Consider the following 22,283-nt stretch of genomic DNA (forward strand, 5'->3'; position numbering starts at 1 on the left):
TTTGTTTAATCTCTCATCAGAGGAGGCCCTAATAGAATTGTGTAAACAGGAGCTGTATACTAGCCGTTTTAGAGTATAGCATTCAATTATTGATAACCTCTTGGGAATAATGCAATTTCGAAGGCAATCGACTAATTATAACAATCTCCTCATCAGTGGTGTAGCTGGGATTTGTTCAGAAGGGGCGCATGGGGGAGGGGGCTTGTGAACTTTTTGTAGGTGTAGGGGGCACCATGATAAGAAAGAAATTGGTGTGGGGTACAGACCGGAGTTAAAGAAAATCTGAGATCTATTCTAAAAAAATGCAATGGGGTATTTCACAAGGCCTCAGTAAATAATGCGAACGCGAAGCGCGATCTGATTTTTTTCTTATTGTTCATGTATTTATCTTGAAAGCTTAAGTAATTGTTGTGATGAACACGATGCATATCTACTTTTTGAAGAAAAAAGTGAGTGCGAGCCTGAAGCGCGAGCTGATTTTTTTTTATTTTTTTTAATTTCCACAATAACAGCAAGTACATGTTTTACATCTCAACGTAATTATGGAAAAAATTCAATTCAAATTACATTGGAATAAAACAATACAATACGTTCGTGAAAGCAGTCAAATAATTGATAATGATCAGACAACAAAAACACCGATTAATTTTTAAGTTTGAGTTTGCGTTTAAAAGTAAACAAACTTGGTGAGTTCTTTATATATAGACTCATCCAGAGAATTTAATAAATCAAGACCAGTGTGAATAATAGTTTTCTGTTTAAATAATGTTCTCAACAAAGGAAGGTGAAGTTATGATAATTGTATTGTGGGATAGCTATGGAAACGATCATTTTTGGTAAATAATAAACTTAGAAGGGTTGGCAATTCACCGCGATTTAATTAGTACATAAAACAGCCAAGACGAAGGTGATATAAGTAATTCATTTTCACAATTTTATTAAAATAAAAAAGTTCATCTGTGTGAGCCAGTGGCGTAATTACGGGGGGGGGGGCAAGATTATACAGCAATGTTCTATAGATATTCACTTTAGATTGAGAAGGGAAACATAAAACAATGAACTCAAAAGCAGCATTACGCACAAGCGTAATATTTTTTTTTTCGTCTTAGAAGTGAAACGCGAAAAAAAAAACATTTGAGTTCAAAAGCATCATTATACATAAACATAATACAATATTTTTAAAAGAACTTAGGGTAATTAATTTCACATTTCGTCTCGGACAATCAGAGAAAAAACAAAACAAATACTGTGCTCACAATAGGGGCCAAAGTTAGGTTAAAGCAAAAATTTCAATTTTCTTCTAACATGTACAATAATATGCAAAGGAAACAGTGTGTGTGAGGGTGTTCGTGTGTGCGTGTGTGACACAATCAACTCATATTTTGCATATCAATATGTTGTGTTGGAAAACGCAAAAAACAATTAGTTTATAACAAAATTTGATTTGAATGTTTTTCCACTCTTGTTTTTTATTTACAAAATACATGATAAACAAAGAATAATTATAATTATAATTATGATCCATGATAATACATAAATGACAAACTAATAATAATTAGATTACAATATGAAGTAAAAAAAAAAGTAAACATGTTTAGAAAAAGAACAAAGTATTCAATGACTAATTACAAGTTGGAGAAGGGGTTTCTGCGAAAAAGCAAAAGTGGTGCGATCATAGGCGGCGGAAGCGGGGGGGGACATGTCCCCCTAAATTTGAGGTGGGGGCGTTATCGGACACAAGCATAGACGCTATACACTAGCATAAATAACCATTTTTATTGTATTTATAATTCATAGTACTTGACCATATATTTTCACTTTCGCCTGAGAAAGGAAATTTAAAAAGTTCAAAATCGGGACCAAATTGGGTGGCAACAATAAAAATAGCAAAATACTGCAGGTGATAATACGACCTACCCCCCCCCCCCCCCCCTCTCTCCAATAACAATATCATGATATCAACATGTTAATCCGTGGATGCCATTGGACAGACTCTAATTAATCTCTAAATTTACAAGAAATTCAAGCTCAATATTTCTAATACAAACACAAGATTTACTCAGGAATAATGCATACCAATATTTCTTATAAATACAGGTATCATTTAATATATTCTGGACCCCTAGGCAGAACAGAGTGGTAATAATTACCTTTCTGGGTGGACAATCCAGCCATGCATATGTATTTATTTGTATTTTATTTCGTAATTATATCTGATGTATTTTGCATGTTTTTTATGAATGGAAAATATATACAATATAGATCCCTATTAATTTGTTCAAAATCATTCTGCCTCACCACTGAATTGCCAGTAGTAGCAGTCACTGTTCAAATCAGATGGAAAACACATTTATCTCTCGACGTAGCATTAGCATGCACATTTAATTTATGTATGTATACTTGTGTAAGGACTGCAGTTGAAAAGTCTAGCTTTTAAAAACCCTCTGCCTTGACGACCAACCAGACGTGTTTTTTATTCAACGATGTAAGCCTACTAAATCTTTTCATTTTGTTAAAACTGCGAAATGAATGAAATTGAATAAAGTTAGTTTGATGTCTGATACAGTTCATTATCAATCAACCCGTCATCATCTTGCTCACATGTCAGTGGACGTGACGTCACCAGAGAGACTTCGGTATCCATATACGTATGCATGGGATCTTCGGAAGTACCACTCCGAATCGGAGGCATGTCCATGTAAGCATATTCATGTTCATCCACATCGCTTGCCATACTGGGCATACTGGGAGGCAATGTTGGATCCGAGGCATACACGTTTTCGTTCACACACAACGTCTCGTGTGCGAGTAACGGGGTCGGTGTGGTGTCCTCTGATTGGTCGGAAGTTACGTTGCCCATAGTAACGAGGGGACTGCCAAAAGCAGGCGGATTGCGTAACTGTTGTCTGTTTTTCCTGTGTAAAGGGGTAGGGTTACCTAATATGAGCCACATACATGTAACTATGGAAGTTTTTGTGCATATTCATATTAAACGTTTCAAACACAGAATCATAAGAGAGTGTATGAAATAATATTATCTTTTGGTATTTAAGGAATTCTTTATTGTTATAAATATACTAGTAATACACAGAACAGAATTTAGTTCAGTTATAGTTTTATACTTTCTCATTCCCAACAAAGAAATACAAAATCAATGTAAGTATCATAAGCGCAGAACAGTCATTTAAACGTCTTCAATATTCAATGCACTTTCAACCAAAGATGGTATTTCGCACATACTCGGGTTCAGCGAAAACGAGTGCAAACTTTAAAAGAAGTATTTTATGAGCAATTATACAATATAACATGCCTCATTTTAGCCAATCACATAGCACCATCCTGCGTGGAATATAGTAAATATCATTAACGTCAACAGACGTTTACAATCTGCAACCGATTACAGAATTCGAAAACAAAGCCTAGGTTTCTCACCTCTGAAATCTGACCATCACAATCAAGGCGACTATGATAAAGAGAAGAACGACCGCTACACCGATTATGATGTAGATATACACTGAAAAGCAAATGTACATAATATCATAGACTTAAATCATGATTATGAGAATATATTACATAGCTTATGTAGGTTCGAATCAGTGATAGGTCAATACGCCATCACGTGATCATAGCTGCGAGGATCGCATTTGGTATATTCGAGGTTTTGACGTCACCTCAGTGAATATAACTGCGTTGTTTTTTCAATTGCGGCGTTATATTCACTAAGGTGACGTCACTCGCTGCTTACAAGTTGCGTAATCATGTAGTTTATTTGATGTACGCGCTAGTGTTAATGCGTCGATTGCATGAAGAACGCGCTTGATGTATTTTCCAAATTTGTTCTATTATGACGTAGACGGATCAGAGCTGTAGCAAGAATTTCGGGTTGGGGCCAGATGATGAAGGCATTATCTTATGGCGAATCCATATAGACTATATAATATAACAGATATTGCCTGGTCTATCGTTTTAATAAATTAACATTTCAACTCCCCTCCGAAGCTATATTTTTCCCTCGGGAGAATATTTTCCCTCAGCGCTGCGCGCTTCGGGCAAAATATAATCCCTCGGGAAAAATATAACTCCGTCGGGGAGAGGAAATGTTATATTCAAACTCTAGGTAGGCAATATCTGTATAATATTACCTGCATATTAATGATAGTAATAACGATTTGTTTACATGGGGTAGCCTCTTCAACCCTTCCCCGATCTAAATGCTGAGCTCTAAGCTAATATTAAAAAAAAGAGTATATGGTATGACTCGGCCGGGCATCGAACCTACCATGAAGCGGGCGCTCTACCACTGGGCGGCCATGCACGGTTTATTCTGCACCTCGCGAGACATTTCCTTTTCTTTACGATTTTTTTTTATTATTTATTTGTTTAGTATGGTTCCATGACATATACTCCGGTGACAATTGCTCGGGTATATATCCCACTCTCTAATCGAATGACAAACTGCAACCCAAATTTTATAAACCACTTCAATCCTACGCACTAAGGAAAATAGGTTCAACATTGCACCTTTAGAGATGCAGACCAAATGTCAAACTTGGAGCACCTTTATGGTGCAACTTTGTACCTTTTTGGAAAGGTGCAACTTTGCACCTCTCTGAAAGATGCAAATTAGCACCATTAAGGTGCAGAATTGCACCACACAGGTGCTTATTTGCACCTTCAAGAGAATGCAAAGTTGTACCCGTCCGAAGGTACAAAGACTATACATGCTATACGCGAGGTTCAAACTTGCACCCCCATTACCCGCTGTGGGCCTGCGCAGGCGCGGTGGCGAGTGATAGGTGCAACTATGCTCGAATATTCGCTCTGCACCTTTTTCCGCAAAGTTGCACCTTTCGTGCAACCCTATTTCTTAGTGTTTAACCTCAACCCTCCGTATTAGATTAAATAAACCCCGGATCATTTGTCGCAGGAGCAAATGTCGTCACCACCCTGACATGAATTCGGGTTTTAATAAAAAACAAAAAAAGAAAAAAAAATAAGGAAGGTTCGACAAAAATCTGCCAAAGTGTAACAGAGCTTGAATTTTCAATGAATTTTATTTTGTGACGTCACATGAAAGCAACTGCTTTTTCATTACATGAATGCAATACACTAAGTTTAAGTGTCCCCCGGAATCTTCGCCTGTGGTAACAATACAGAATTGATGTACGTACTATCGTTTTTGTCCTCATTAGTATTCGAATGTTTTGTTATTGTTGTGCTTGATGATTGAGATGACGACACAGTTGATGAATGAGTTTTAGTCGACAAGATAGGTGTGCTGATTGCAGTGGCCACAGTCGTCTTTTCAACAGCATCGCTGTCGTCTATATGGAAAGAAGATGAAAATCACACACAGTTAAAATTTAGATTTAGATAATGAAAATACGCTAGCCCTTCCCTCGCACACAGGGCTAGTGCTAGGGTATTTTGATGGGGGAGCAAAACTAAAGATGACGTCATATGACCACCACCATCATCATCATCATCATCACCACCACCACAATCATCATTATCATCATAGTCATCATTAAAATCATCATTATCACCAGCACCACAATCATCATCACCATCACCACCATTATGACCATGATCATCATCATCACCTTTATCATCATCATCACCACCACCACCACCACAATTATTACCATTATCATAGTCATCATCACCATCAACATCAAAATCATCACCATCACCACAATCATCATCATCATCATCATCACCACCACCGATCGTCATCATCACCATCATCACGACCACGGGCACCACCATCATCATCATCACCACCACCACCACCACAATCATCATTATCATAGTCATCATCAAAATCAAAATCATCATTATCACCATCATCATCATCACCATCAGGACCATGATCATCATCACCATCAAAAATCAAAATCATCACCATCATCATCATCACTATCATCATCACCATCACCACCACAATTATTACCATTATCATAGTCATCATCACCATCAACATCAAAATCATCACCATCACCACAATCATCATCATCACCACCACCAATCGTCATCACCACCGTCATGATCATCACGACCACGGGCACCACAATCATCATCACCACCACCACCACAATCATCATTCTCATAGTCATCATCAGAAAATTCAAAATCATCATTATCACCATCATCATCATCACCATCACCATTTCCAACCATCAGTCGGTCACTGTACACATAAAACATAGAGACGAGCTAATACCATCAATTTAGAGTCAAATTGCAACGTGGAGTATTGATTCCAGTACGTACCGATGCAGGTGAGCCCAAGAAGACCTTTACAGCAGTCAACTTGTGAATCAGTTGAACACAAACCCTGTGTAGTTATATTGGTAGTGAATGTGCACTGGCTGAGATTCCTTGCACCTGTGTCGAAAATTATATTTTAGAGACAAAGGAGATAATGAACATTAAAATAGGTGAACGTCTTCAAGTTACCACCTCCACATCCGAAGTAGAAAAGGTTTTATTTCCAAGGGCTTGGCAGATGTTACGGCACATTAGTAAACTGCACATTTTAGTAAATGACGAAAATGTGCAGTTGCAGAAATGTTATTCAGGGCTTCAGTCCTTGAGGGAAACCCTGATCCGCATCTGAAATGAACATTAGTCTGCAGGCACTGACACTGATTGACACTTTGATCAACAAGTGAGTCTCCACGCAAAGACTAGCACTGCACATAAAACTTGCTTTTGCTGAGGGCCTTCAGTACACAAGGCATTAAAGCCCCTTTCACAATTGACGTACGACCTGTTTACGACCACCTGCAACAGTTTTTTCTTGTTGTTGCACGATCGATCCCTTGGTGTCTTGCGAGCACTCGCAGTCGTTGTAGACGATCGCACAAACTCGAGGTGGTCGGAGGTGATCGTGACTGGTCGCATCTGAACTTTGAACATGTTCAAAATCCAAACGCGATCAAATACGATTGATTCACTCGCAACAGGTCGTACCATCGGTCGGGCGATCATCGTGTGAGTGTTGTTCAACGTTGTACGACTTGGTGCGAGAGGTGGCACAACTAAGTATAGTCGCATTTAGTCGACTGGAGGTCGTACAACACTTGCACATGTGCTGGAGACCTACAGAGACCAGTCTTGCGACTGGGTGCGATAATATGAGACTGTTGCAAGACCGATCGAAATTACGGCTTACTACATTCCACTACCGTTGCATTCGCATGTATGCGACCGTTCAGCCCCTTTCACAATTGACGTCCGACCAGTTTACGACCGCCTGCAACAGTTTTTTCTTGTTGTTGCACGATCGATCTCTTGGTGTCTTGCGAGCACTCGCAGTCGTTGTAGACGGTCGCACGAACTCGAGGTGGTCGTGGCTGGTCACATCTGAACTTTGAACATGTTCAAAATCCGAACGCGATCAAATACGATCGATTCACTCGCATCAGGCCGTACCCGGGGTCGTACCATCGGTCGGGCGATCATCGTGCAAGTGTTGTTCAACGTTGTACGACTTGGTGCGAGAGGTGGCACAACTAAGTAGTCGCATTTACTTGACTGGAGGTCGTGCAACACTTGCACATGTGCAAGCGACCTACATGTACAGAGACCTGTCTTGCGACTGGTTGCGATAATAATATGGGCCATAAGACTGTTGCAAGACCGATCGCAACGGCTTACAACATTGCACTACCATTTCATTCGTATGTATGCGACCGTTCCACTCGCAATCCCTCGTGCAACACTCGCATGTGATCGCACGAGCACAATAAGACCATATGCGACTTACTCGTGCAATGGGGTTTACTGGTTGTTTTTGTTGTACGACAGCTGTTGCAACTGTGAAAGCCTCTGTGCGATCTTATGAGATGACTAGCGATTGATGCCTGTTGCAGCCTGTCGCACGACCAAAAGGTCGCAAATGGTCGTACGTCAATTGTGAAAGGGGCTTAAGGCGACCGCACACCTTACGATTGGTCTGCGACCCGATTTCAGAATAAAATGTTGTAGAATTTGATGCTAACATTGAGACTTGGAATATCTTAAGCCCCTTTCACAATTGACGTACGACCTGTTTACGACCGCCTGCAACAGTTTTTTCTTGTTGTTGCACGATCGATCTCTTGGTGTCTTGCGAGCACTCGCAGTGGTTGTAGACGAACGCACGAATTTGAGGTGGTCGGAGGTGGTCGTGACTGGTCGCATCTGAATTTGAACATGTTCAAAATCCAAACGCGATCAAATACGATTGAGTTACTCCCATCAGGTCGTACCATCGGTCGGGCGATCATCGTGTGAGTGTTGTTCAACGTTGTACGACTTGGCGCGAGAGGTGACACAACTACGTATAGTCGCATTTAGTCGACTGGAGGTCGTACAACACTTGCACATGCGCTAGATACCTACAGAGACCAGTCTTGCGACTGGTTGCGATAATATAAGACTGTTGCAAGACCGATCAAAATTACGGCTTACAACATTCCACTACCGTCGCATTCGCATGTATGCGACCGTACAGCCCCTTTCACAATTGACATCCGACCAGTTTACGACCACCTGCAACAGTTTCTTGCTGCTGTTGCACGATCGATCTCTTGGTGACTTGCGAGCACTCGCAGTCGTTGTAGACGGTCGCACGAACTCGAGGTGGTCGTGACTGGTCACATCTGAACTTTGAACATGTTCAAAATCCGAATGCGATCAAATACGACCGATTCACTCGCATCAGCTCGTATCCGGGGTCGTACCATCGGTCGGGCGATCATCATGGGAGTGTTGTTCAACGTTGCACGACTTGGTGCGAGAGGTGGCACAACTAAGTAGTCGCATTTACTCGACTGGAGGTCGTACAACACTTGCACATGTGCTAGCGACCTACATGTACAGAGACCTGTCTTGCGACTGGGTGCAATAATATGATGGGCCATAAGACTGTTGCAAGACCGATCGCAACGGCTTACAACATTGCACTACCGTTGTGTGCGATCGTTCCCCTCGCAATCCCTCGTGCAACACTCGCATGTGATCGCACGAGCACAATAGGATCATAAGCGACTTACTCGTGCAACGGGTTTCACTGGTTGTTTTTGTTGTACGACAGCTGTTGCAACTGTGAAAGCCTCTGTGCGATATTATGAGATGACTGGCGATTGATGCCTGTTGCAGCCTGTCGTACGACCAAAAGGTCGCAAATGGTCGTACGTCAATTGTGAAAGGGGCTTTACTGTGTAATGTTCTAAATCATCGTACGAATATACCTATGTTCAAATCTGTGACTATGCTATCACCCTTCTTAGAATAAAAGCGAATTTAATATCTAGTCGTAACGACGTCATAGCAGTCGTACGATTGGCTACGATTTGAAACTTATTTGGCCTTTACTCCGAAGTAAAGGCTTGCAATCTTTCAAAATGGTTATATTAGTATTCTTTCAATTGATTTAAACCTCAAACAAAATGACATGTTCCATTCAAATTTTCAGAAAATGAGCAAAATGCGATTTGTTCCAAAATCGGATCGCGAACAGCCGTGAGTTGTGCGGTGGTCTTTACGTGTATAGGCTGCCCAGTCAGACCCTTAACCCGAGGGAAGGTTTTCACAGCAGACTATATATACTACAAATTACCTGAACCGCATGATGCGTATGAGTGTAGGATGGGGATGGAGACGTTCAACGAGGTGTCGGTCGAATAACTGGATCCAGTGTTCGAGTAACCGAGCTGAGCGCATGCAGCGGATGCCTCCCATGTTAACCATCTACCACCGTGGCAGATATAACCAACGTCCTCCTCTCTCGTCTTCTCTTGAACGATGACCAAACCTTCAAGGGATGCAGCCCCCGCAAAATGAATCCCTTCATCATCAAACATAAAAGCAACATAAAAAAATCACAAACATAGAGTGTAAAGCATAATAAGGTATCATCCCACCCCCGACACAAACATTGCAGATAAAGGATATTTCGTTTATTACAAGTCCAAGTGTATGATATTTCATTTCATTTCATTTTATTTATTTATTTATTTATTTATTTATTTATTTATTTATTTATTTATTTATTTATTTATTTATTTATTTATTTATTTATTTATTTATTTATTTTATTTATTTATTTATTTATTTATTTATTTATTTATTTATTTATTTATTTATTTATTTATTTATTTATCTATTTATTTAATTAATTATTTATTTATTTATTTATTTATTTATTTATTTATTTATTTAATCACGGTATACTCACTTCAGCATATTGGCTGTTGATATATGACTATGTTATCAATATATATTCATGTTAACAGTGGTGTAATGAGCCCCAGACTTTGAGGGGACACAACATGTTAAACACATTTTAAAAAGTCGCGATCGAGCGAAAGTTTTGGCGTTTTGAACTTTTGGAATGAAAATCTAATTTGTGATGTATTTGACGCAATATTCAACAAATGATACCATATATCATACTTTTTTCATTTATTAATTTATTTTGGAAGGGGGTGAATATTTGGAGGACAGAACCCTCTCCCAAGCCTGCACCTGTATTTTTAAAAGAATAATCCCAAAACCGCCCTTTATACGGTTGCCAAAAGCTGATTCCGTCTACTGGTACATGTGGACCTTCCGCCTAAAAGCAATACTATGTTGCTGCCCTCTGCGTTCGTTGTGGTACACGTTTGCTCTATTGTTTAAAGAGATACTCCAAGATGAAAATAATATGATAGTGAACAGATAAAGGAAATCAGACTTAACCAATCGAAACACTGAAAATGGCATCAAAATCGAACGAGAATAACAAAGTAATGACATTTTAACATGTCTAATACATGTCTTCATGAATATGCAATTAGAAATTAAGCTGATGGTATAAATATCCCACTTATTATCAGTACTATTTTGTATTTATTACATGAAATTATATTTATTCAAATTTTGTCGACCGAGAAGGAAAAAAAATGGATCGACAACAGATCAACTACGCTAGGGAGACATATTTTGCAAAAATATATGAAAATATTTGCCCAAGGGATAAATAATTTGGCCGAAGCGCATAGCACTGATGGAAAATATTGTCTCAAGGGAAGTATTGCTTTGGTAAGAATATACAGATAGATAGATCATTAAGTAAATAAAAAATAGATAAATAAATAAATAATTGTCGACGGGACGTTCATTTATACTTACGGGTGCACTTTTGTAAAAAGTCGGTACAGCAGTCATTGAATTTAACACATTTATCATTACATTGGCAACTCATTCCTCCATCGAAACTACCACATCTACTTCGGGATCTACTTTCACAAGAATGCAATTGATTGGCTCCTGCAGAATAGAGAAACCATGATAAAAGTGTGGTTAAAATGACGAGGTTGTTGTGATGGTTGTTTCGTTTTAAATAAATGTTATCAATAGCGTAACAGGTGGGGAGCAGGGGACAGGCTGCCCCCAAGGACCTGGAAAGCGGGTTGTAAAGGACTGGGGAATTTTCGGGAATTTTCAGCTGCTAGGAATTTGGGAATTCTCAATTTTTTTTTTACACAAACTGAAAAATTGTATTTTTAAATACAAACTTATCATGGACATTCTCATATAATTTATTTTCCATACATACAGTCTACACAAAGAGGTTTACCCAATATTGAGTAAAATGGGAACATGCACGTTGGTTGGGTAAAAAGATATATTTTGTAAATTTTACGTTGCGTTGAAATATCCCAATATGGGGATAACAAGGGCGTCGCTAGGGCGAGCACATAATACGCCCGCCTGTAACGCAGAAAATTGAGTCATTGGTCAAGCAAGAAAAGTGATAGGTGGCGACTCGACCTTTGACCTTTTCACCTAAAAATCAATAGGCTTCCTGGGATCCATTCTAGTATTATACACACCAAATTAGCTAAAGGACGGAAAGAGCGAGGAAAGATCCAGGCCTGGTCACACCGCCAGAACTTTGCTGGAGCGTTCCTGGAGCGGTGAAAAAAATTCATCACCGCTCATTACCGTTTACCACCGTTTAACAGAAGTTGGCTCTATTATAAGGCAACGCCGTATACGCTCGGCTACCGCTGATGGTCCCTCCTCCCGCTCCGAAAGTTTAGAGCTACACAAAAAAATTGCGAGCGGTGAGGAGCGGGCAATTTCAGCTCCGGAAAAGTTCACTACCCCGGGGTTCACCACCGCTCCAACAACGCCCAGTCAAAGTTTGGCATCGCGCGCTAGACGCAAGTTCGAGGACGCGTGGGTCTGCTAGGCCAACGCAGAAATATCTTGAACGCTGCATGGACCACCGCTGATTCGCCAGCTTTGCCCGGGCGGTGATTAAACGTTGCAAAAACTTTGGTGAAGCGGTTGTAAGCGTTTTACGAGCGGACACAGGATTGCTTGAACGATGTCGGGCGATCCATCGCGGTGATGAGCTTTGGTTTGGCGTTGGTATGGAGGTGTCGGAGCGGGACCAGCATTTGGCTATAAATATGGGGAGAAATGGACCAGGAACCCTTTTAGAATCTATTAGAATTTCTATCAGAGCGAACTGGTCAAATCCAGAGTCAAAAGCGGAATCCCGCTAAACCAACTTTTAATCCCCGCCGTGCCAATGCCCACATGCGCAGAACGCCACTCTATCAACACTTGCGTCACCGCTATACCAACGTTCGCTACCGTTAAACCAACGCTAAAGCCATACCGGCTTCAGCGGCGCAGCGCTCAGGCAACGCCCGTGTTTTCGATTTTCCCCCGTTTTTGCGCGGTGACGAGCGTTGTAAAAATTCGGCCCCCTCTCCATACCGTTGAACGAACGCTCCAAAAAAGTTCGGGCGGTGTGACCAAGCCTAAGATACATGAAACGTCTATACAACGCTAGTAGCACGGAAATAGAAAGGATGTAAGCGTACGCATCTCATAAATAAAGTATAAAAAAACGGTAACCCTTTGGAACTGTCATCCACTTCCATCCGTTTTCACCCGCTAGGTTTTCGATGAATATCCGTTTAGCACCCGCGCAACATAGTACCCACGTCCTTTCTTTTCCGTTATGTTTTCGTAAATTTTGTCAAATTCTGGAGCGGATGAAGCGGTAGATTAGCGCCCTATTATTCTTCTGCCAGTCAAATATAGTTCCGAACACTTATATATTTCTTCCCCATTCGGACAAAGAAAGGTCAGTGATTGCCCTACCTAGAATCAGCGTAAGATGGTAAATCATTATGCATACACCTTTGTCAAACAGCTATTTTCAAATTAGCGAATTTGGGATTGGGTTGGGTCGAATGAATATCTTTTGCCTTCCTTCCTTTCTGGATGGATAGAGGAGCAACCTCTACCATCAAAATCATTCAAGCGCCCTATGTATAACAACCATCTTTTCACCTTTCTGCGTTTCTTGATTAATTTTCAATTTAGACATTTTCATTGACGAAAGAGGAGTAGCTCGATTATCAGGCTGCATTTTCGAGACAATTCTCAATTTTAAATTGTGGCCTCGTTGCATTTATTAGAAAGAATCGCTTTAATTCAAATAAGAAGAAATTCGGCGAAACTCTTGAAATATTATTCAAACATCAATATGTGAGCGACATTACAAATGAATCATTTCCATTTGAATGCTCAATTGCTTACAGCTCCATTCATATCAGTGTTTTGAACACGATTGGTCTGCGACCCGATTTCAGAATAAAATGTAGTAGAATTTGATGCTAATATTGAGACTTGGAATATCTTACTGTGTAATGTTCTAAATTATCATACGAATACCTATGTTCAAATCTGTGACTATGCTATCATCCTTCTTAGAATAAAAGCGAATTTAATATCTAGTCGTAATGACATGAATGACGTCATAGCAGTCGTACGATTGGATACGATTTGAAACTAATTTGGCCTTTACTACAAAAAAAGGCTTGCGATCTTTCAAAATGGTTATATTAGTATTCTTTCAATTAATTTTAACCTCAAATGAAATGATATGTTCCATTCACATTTTCAGAAAATGAGCAAAATGCGATTTGTTCCAAAATCGGATCGCGAACAGTCGTAAGGTGTGCGGTGGCCTTTAGGTACGTGGGACAAAATGATTTGGCGACAGGGGCAGTAGACCTATTAAAGGGTTTCAAAGTTCATTACTTTGATTATTTCTTTTTAATGTAAAGGACAATTTTTCAAAAATCACTTTTTTTATAACAGTGGTATACAATGGTAGCAGCTGTAGCAGCAGAAGTAGAAGAAGAAGTAGTGGTATAGTAGTATAGTAGTATATAGAAGAAGAAGTAGAAGTAGTATCAGTGGTAGTGGTAGTAGTAGTAGTAGCAGCAGTAGTAGAAGTATAGAAGTAGGAGTAGTAGTAGTAGTAGTAGTAGTAGTAGTAGTAGTAGTAGTAGTAGTAGTAGTAGTAGTAGTAGTAATAGTAGAAGTAGTAGTAGTAATAGTAGTAGTAGTAGTGGTGGTGGTAGTATATTAGTAGTAGTAGTAGTAGTAGTAGTAGTAGTAGTAGTAGTAGTAGTAGAAGTAGAAGTATAGTAGTAGAAGTAGTAGTAGTAGTAATAGAAGTAGAAGAAGAAGTAGTAGTAGTAGTAGTAGTAGTAGTAGTAGTAGTAGTAGTAGTAGTAGTAGTAGTAGTAGTAGTAGTAGTAGAAGAAGAAGAAGAAGAAGAAGTAGAAGTAGTAGTAGTGGTAGTGGTAGTGGTAGTGGTAGTAGTAGTAGTAGTATAGTAGTAGTAGTAGTATAGTAGTAGTAGTATAGTAGTAGTAGTAGTAGTAGTAGTAGTAGTAGTAGTAGTAGTAGTAGTAGTAGTAGTAGTAGTAGAAGTAGTAGTATATGTAGTAGTAGTAGTATAGTAGTAGTAGTAGTAGTAGTAGTAGTAGTAGTAGTAGTAGTAGTAGTAGTAGTAATAGAAGTAGAAGAAGAAGTAGTAGTAGAAGTAGAAGTAGTAGTAGTAGAAGAAGAAGAAGAAGTAGAAGTAGTAGTAGTGGTAGTGGTAGTAGTAGTAGTAGTAGTAGTAGTAGTAGTAGTAGTAGTAGTAGTAGTAGTAGTAGTAGTAGTAGTAGTAGAAGTAGTAGTAGTAGTAGTGGTAGAAGTAGTAGTAGTAGTAGTAGTAGTAGTAGTAGTAGTAGTAGTAGTAGTAGTAGTAGTAGTAGTAGTAGTAGTAGTAGTAGTAGTAGTAGTAGTAGTAGTAGTAGTAGTAGTAGTAGTAGTAGTAGTAGTAGTATAGTAGTAGTAGTAGTAGTAGTAGTAGTAGTAGTAGTAGTAGTAGTAGTAGTAGTATAAGTAGTAGTAGTAGTGATAGTAGTAGGCCTAGTACTACAGTAGAAAGGGTTTAAGCATTATTGTTGCGGTGACATCAGGCCTGTCAGGAGCGGTAGTAGACGGTATAAAAAACATAGTGTAGGTGAAAAATAGAATATAAGATGGGGGTCGGGTGTCTGGTTTTGAATATGAATATTATATGAATTCAACAGTTGTAATCTTCTTTAATTGTGTTCTATTTGATATTGCCAAACATTTTGTACTAAAAATTGTTGAGACTTTGGTTGATGACTTTTACAAATGGCTGTTTAAAATCGACTTTCCGAACATACATCTGGGTATATATTTGGAGGTAGAAAATAAATCGAAGCTGTCAACTCAGTTCAGTAGTAATGTCAGCTTTCCTTTTATAATAATTTTGAGGTAGTGTGCGATAGAGGTTTAATTTGTCAATAAAACGGTCAATGCTACATTCTAGCATTATGACGGACATAAAGAAATGATTTTTATTAACCTTGCAAATAAAAAACCTACCTTCTCATCCAGAAATAATGAATAAAAATCGTTATGATGATGTGTTTATTATTTACCTTAAAAACATGCTGTTTTCCCTCTTTCTGAAACAGCGAACGAATCGAAGTGTCCTAATAAAGACGTGCGATAAACTAAGTTCCATAAAAAAAAAAAAGGGCCCAAGCCCGGCCGTATGTGCGGAAGTTCATTTAAATGAGAATGAAACATTAGCATTGCTTGTCCATAATTATACAAAAAGTAAACAAACAGGTGCGCCGTGGCCATTCCCTTAAATACCGCACCCCGATTGGATGAAAGTTTTCACTCTACGCAGGCGTCATTGTGATGTCACGTCAGATAGTTCGTTGACTTCTCGGATTGACCTATTTCTGGTGACTGGGTGGTGTTTCATAAAGCTGTTCGTAAAGTTACGCACATCTTTACGCACGACTGGAACCTGTTCTGAGGTGCTAAATCAGTTACATAGGGAGATCATTTAGCACAAGAAAGGGTCACCAGTCGTGCGTTAAGTCATTCGTATCTTACGACCAGCTTTATGAAACGGGCCCCATGCAGGGGCCCTACATTAAAGGCGCATAAGCATTGCTGGACATCTTCAACCGTCTTGTCTAACGAAATTCCGGTTTTATTTTTCCAATCACTAAAATTTATTTTGTATATTATGATGGTGAAGATGGATTAAAGAGGAAGGGGAGGTGAACAGATATAATGTATCACGTTTTACTAAAAAAAATCTTTAAAAAAATGCAAACAAACAAAAAACTAAGATTGTGAGTATCAGGACAATAATTATTTGGGAATTTATTTTCCCTTCCCCGAGACCTAAGCGGTGTTGCAAGAAAATATTTGCGATCAATTGCAAATATTCTGTTGCAATTTTACAACTGATAGATCAATGTTAGCTGAAGCAAATCAGATTAAACTTCTTGTTTCAAGGAGCAGATTAGCAATCAATCACTAATTTGCAATTAACTACAAGTCATAAAATTGATTTAGGGATCAAAAATAGACTTGCAATTGATCGCATGTTTCTTGCAACACCCCATTAAGAGCTGAAGGTGCCGATAGTGTCTATTTTTTTAAAAGGAAACCAAAACCAAAGGAGAGAATCAATCTTTGAAGAAAGAGTAAAATGAGGAGAGCAATATCAAAGAAGTTTTTATATCAAAATGGTTTATGAAGTAACAGAGTTGCGGAAGTGAGTAATTTCAATGGGTGTCCTTAAATTGGCAACCATGCTAAAAAAAATTGCAAATTTTGTGGACAAATCTCCATTTGCTTTTTACGCATATTTTAAGATTTCCCCCCATTCTTACATCTTTTCTTGCTTTTGAGCTCAAAATACACTGCAAAAACTCCGGTGTTGATTAACACCAGCCCAGAATCTATATCCGTCCACATTAGAGAATTATTGCTGTTTTAATACTAATTGGTGTTGTATAAACACTTATCTGGTGTTAGACCAAAACGAAACTGGTGTTGTTTATTACTTCTCTGGTGTGGACAGATATAGATTCCGGGCTGGTGTTAAATCAACACCGGAGTTTTTGCAGTGTATTATGTCATAAGAAATATAATTTACACCACAGATGTCAAGGTCAGGGGGAGTATTGCACTTGAGTAATCTACTGAGTGGATTTGGCGCTTGATTTAGTCACATAATCATAAATACTTTGCCAATTTAAGCGGGTAAGGATCCCTATGGATAATGTCAGAAAGACTTCAGATAATTTCAATAACTCTTATTTTATAACTATATTTTTATGAAACTTTTTGCTTTGCTCCCCGCCTCATTTAACTCTTTCCTATAAGATTCTTTTCACAAGTTTCAACACGTTGGAATTGTGTGAAATAGTTTGTTTTTCTTTTTTTTTTCAGAATAAATGGCTTCAGTCTATACACAAATCACGTTTTAATTGGAGCAATTTTGGGTCCATCAACCTCGACCTTTTTTGGCCATCATTTCGCCTCACGATTTTTTTTTTTTTACCGGCCGAATTTTGACGTCTTGCGAATATGTATTAAAACCAAATTTGCCCGGTTACGCGGTTGCGAAATTACGCAACATTCGCAACCGCGATCCTGAGTAAATTTTGGTCTTGAACAAATGCGCATTCAGTGTAGACATGTAGACAGATACTAGATATAGGTAGTAACTATCAAAATGGAAATAAATTCAAAATAATAATTTGCAAATTTAACAAGTTATGATAAAGAGTATACACATACGACCTACCTGTTTTGCAGAAGAAACATAGAGTCAATGGCAGGCCAACTGCCAAGAATAACTTCTTCATTCTCTTCATTTTGCTTCCAAAATAACTGATTCTATTTGAGAAAGTCAATTAGCACCTTTTCTAAACTACATGCAACCTTAATTCACTTTCTCTTTGCTGAGTAGTTGTGACATGAAATACCTCTCATCCTCAAACCCTTAGTTTTCTCTCCTTTTCTTTCAGAATCGTACTTCCGGTATGCTACATGCAACTGCATAGGAAATCCTGAAAATTTGTACTACAGTGCGTATAAAAAAAAGTTTACACTTTGAAAAAGCCCTGGGAATTAAAAAATATACAACATGTTGGTAATTTTTTCACATATATTCTTGGGTTTGGGTCTCATCTATCCAATGGAAGTAAAAGTTTTGACAAAATGTTACACTTGAGTGAGCACTGTCCAATTTTGTAAAGCTCGCAGAAATCTGTTTGCGCAGAAATGATCGTTTTCACGCTGTGTCAGGGGAAAGGGCGAAATCAAACTTACCCTGCGAAACATTTCTTATACATTTCCCTTGCACTTTAAGACAATTGAAATAAAACGAATACATTGAAGCATTTTGTAACAATTTTGCCTCCCAAACTGAAAATTTCAACACTCAGTAAGCACAACCTTTACCCTTTTTGTGCCAGCAGGATCTGTGGACATAACTGAATCTGAACAAAAGTTTATATCAGACATCTCCAGCATTTTTCACTAAAATTTTATCATTTAAAGTGGTTTTACATTTAATTTTTCATTTAATACTCGTTTCTCAACACCTTTCTCAAGCTTGACAATGATTAACAAAATGAAAATCAAGCCTACGCCATTTCATGTAAATCGCAGCTCAGTGTAAAGCAAATATCGTCACGATGGCCTCGGTGTGTGGAGGAGCGGGGTGGGGTGCAATGCACTCTCTGAAGTGTTTTGGGCAAGGAAACAATTTAAAAAGGTAAAAGATATATTCAAATCAATTTTACTAGCTAAATTCCAAGTGTTCTTCATGATTAAGGTCTACTTTTATTCGCATAACTATTTCAAAGTTCTGCGCAAATCATTTTTCACTAACTTTTCAAAAGTAAGTGGTGCTCACTCAAGCGGAAATATTTTTCGACAGTTATAATTATCGTCATTTGCTTAAATGGATCTGTACCAATGTTAAAACGTGGAAAAATCACCAGGATATTACCAATGTATAATTTTACAGGATTTTTTCTAAGTGTAAACTTTTTTTAATACGCTCTGTATAGTGTATGTTACATGTACAGTATATTGGACTGCCCGTTCAGAGCAATATTCAGATAGATTTATAATGGGCAAATTCAGGTACAAGGATATATTGTTACCTATATTACTTCCACATCCTATAAAATTGAGAATTCCCAACTATTGTTAAACAAAATGTGTAGCGCTACTACCTTTTCTAAACTACAGGCAACCTTAATTCACTTTCTCTTTGCTGAGTAGTTGTGTCATGAAATACCTCTAATCCTCAAACCCTTAGTTTTCTCTCTTTTTTAAACAATGTTAAGTTATTCCTGCAGCCCTATTCCTGCTAATACAATGCATCTCAGAAAAACACAAAAAATATTGATTTTTTTTGCCAATTAAATACATTTAACATTTGTAACCATAAGGAATGGGTGATAGGTCCCTATAATTCATTGTCATACTTGTGTCATTTAATGCGAGTCGGTATGATGCAAAATATGAGAAATAATTAAGAGAACAGGTTCAAAATGAGTATCACCGGTTTGTAGCCGTTTCATGTATCAAAGCCTGTATACGCTCTAACTTGCAGGGATTTGAAATAAATCCAGGTGAATTGTAATTATAGGGACCAATCGAATTCTGGATTTAATTTTAATCCTTAAGATTCATTCTTAAATCTCAAAGAATTTAAATTCAAATTCCTCCAGATTTAAAAAGAAATTCATGGGATTAAAACTACATCCAGAATTCAATTTTCCCTAACTATACTGTACAGTCTGATTGATTTCTGGATTTTGTTAGAATCCTAAAGGTTCATTCTTAAGAATCTCGAAGAATTGAATTCAACTTTCTCCAGATTTAAAATCAATTAGGATTAAAACAAGTGGAGCGCCTCTGGCAGTCTCACCTGCATCACGCGATACAATATAGCAGCAGTGCTGAATTTCAAAACTATACTATAAAATAATTATTCACAAAAAACATATAACTCGGACACAATAATACGTTCATTGACAGTAAATGACATTTGACCTTGATCATGCGACCTAAGACTTGTCAGTGATATTTGATTTACCCCTATATCTACATTTTAGAAACTATATCTATAAACTTTGAAAGTTATGACAGCAATCTAATTACCTCCAAAATGGCCAAAGTTCAATGACCTTATATTTTAAATAACCTTAGACTTTGATCATGTGACCTGAAACTAGCATGAGATGTTCAGTGATACTTGATTACTCTTGTGTCCAAGTCTTATGAACTAGATCCATACACTTTTAGAGTTATGATGGTTATTCAACAAATACCCCAAACATGGCCAAAGTCCATTGACCTTTGATTTTGGTCATGTGACCTGAAACTCGCAAAGGATGTTCAGTGATTCTTGATTACTCTTATGTCCAAGTTTCATGAACTAGGTCCATAATATTTCAAATGTATGATGGTAATTCAACAGATAGCCCCAACTTGGCCAAAGTTCATTGACCCTAAATGATCTTTGACCTTGGTCATGTGACCTGAAATTCGCACAGGATGTTTAGTGATACTTGATCAATCTTATGTCCATGTTTTATGATCTAGACCAATAAACTTTCAAAGTTATGATGGTAATTCAACAAATACCCCCAACTTGGCCAAAGTTCATTGACCATAAATGACATTTGACATTGGTCATGTGACTTGAAACTCAGGTAGGATGTTCAGTGATAATTGATTACGCTTATGTTCAAGTTTCATGAATCATATGCTTTCAAAGGTATGATGGTAATTCAACAGATACCGGCAAACTTGGCCAAAGTTCATTGACCCTAAATGACCTTTGACCTTAGTCATGTGACCTGAAACTCGGACATTATATTTAGTAATACTTGATTAATCTTATGGTCCAGTTTCATGAACTAGGTCCATATACTTTCTAAGTTATGCTGTCATTTCAAAATTTAACATTCTGTTAAGATTTAGTGTTGACGCCGCCGCCGCCGTCGGAAAAGCGGCGCCTATAGTTTCACTTTGCTATGCAGGTGAGACAAAAACGGGAAAAGGGATATGAAGAGAAAAAAAAAGAAATTAAGAGATGGCAAAATAAAACGGAAATTTATGGCGGGAAAGGGAAGAAAAGGCAACCAAAAGAAACGGGATATGGGTAGAATGGAATGAGCGAAAATGCTAACATAAAATCTAATTCGAAAAAAAAATAAAAAAAGGGGGAATTGACTGAAGAAATCACGAACGCGATCGGGCTGCCGGGGATGAATGATAATGAAGAAAAAATCGGATGGTGTATACTTTGTATGAAGTCTATAGTACCTTGCTAAATTTCATGCAATAATGGTCGCAATCAGGACAAAAATATCATGAACTTCAAGAGGTTCCGGAGGTATACCGCCCAAGCATTGCCGATGTCCCTAGCCAAGGGATAGACATGCCCTTTCAATTACATAATTAGAATTTCATGTTCATATGAGGCCAGAAATTTCCTCACTCGCTTCGCTCTCTCGGGACGTTTTAGAAATCTGCCCACTTTCCCATATTTTAGACCTACCACCTCAAAATGTTTGGTTTATAATGTGTTTTGTAAAACAAATCCGTGGTTTGATTTTCAGGTTTAAAATGGCTGAGTTTTTGTAAGGTTTCGTGGGCTTCGCCCCCGGACTCAATCCACATTGCATTGATGTACAAATGGAAGGCTTTTGGGGCATATGGCCCCCCAAAATTCTACGACCAAGAACAAAAAATAATAATAAAAGAAGGAAAGAAAGAAAAGGGCGGGGAAAAGTGTAATATATAATGTTATTTTCTGAATATAATGTCAAAATCTATCACTAAGTAAGATTGTAATGAAAAGGTGAGAAAAAAGTCTCGCTTCGCTCACTCGGGACCTTAAAAAAACTTTTGCCACCATGCTTGATGTGCCCCCACATTCAAGAAAAATCCTGTTCACGACTAAGCATAAAAAGAGAGGAAAGCAAAGCAAAGCAAAGATAGAAGGTGAAATACGATATCGTTTTCTAAATATTATGTCAAAATCTGTCACAAAATTTGATTTTTACAATTGGTAA

At 38.2% G+C, this 22,283-nt stretch overlaps 1 protein-coding gene across 2 annotated transcripts; it reads right to left on the minus strand.

Annotated features, from left to right (window-relative positions):
• Positions 1–914: 914 nt before the first annotated feature.
• LOC129266469 (uncharacterized) lies at positions 915–19,462 on the minus strand. Of its 2 annotated transcripts, XM_064101589.1 has the most exons (8): positions 19,428–19,462; positions 17,987–18,102; positions 11,161–11,298; positions 9,608–9,835; positions 6,274–6,387; positions 5,172–5,324; positions 3,433–3,514; positions 2,237–2,915 (listed from the first exon to the last, which is right to left on the minus strand). In XM_064101589.1, exons 2-8 carry the CDS (start codon positions 18,054–18,056, stop codon positions 2,546–2,548), a joined length of 1,155 nt encoding a protein of 384 aa, XP_063957659.1. In that variant the 5' UTR covers positions 18,057–18,102; positions 19,428–19,462; the 3' UTR covers positions 2,237–2,545. The 2 variants fall into 2 exon arrangements, with proteins under 2 accessions (XP_063957651.1, XP_063957659.1); XM_064101581.1 differs by lacking the exon at positions 19,428–19,462 and having other exon boundaries at positions 915–2,915; positions 17,987–18,220.
• Positions 19,463–22,283: the final 2,821 nt, after the last annotated feature.

This window comes from Lytechinus pictus, chromosome 1, assembly GCF_037042905.1.
Source record: "Lytechinus pictus isolate F3 Inbred chromosome 1, Lp3.0, whole genome shotgun sequence".
Lineage (NCBI taxonomy): Eukaryota > Metazoa > Echinodermata > Echinoidea > Temnopleuroida > Toxopneustidae > Lytechinus > Lytechinus pictus.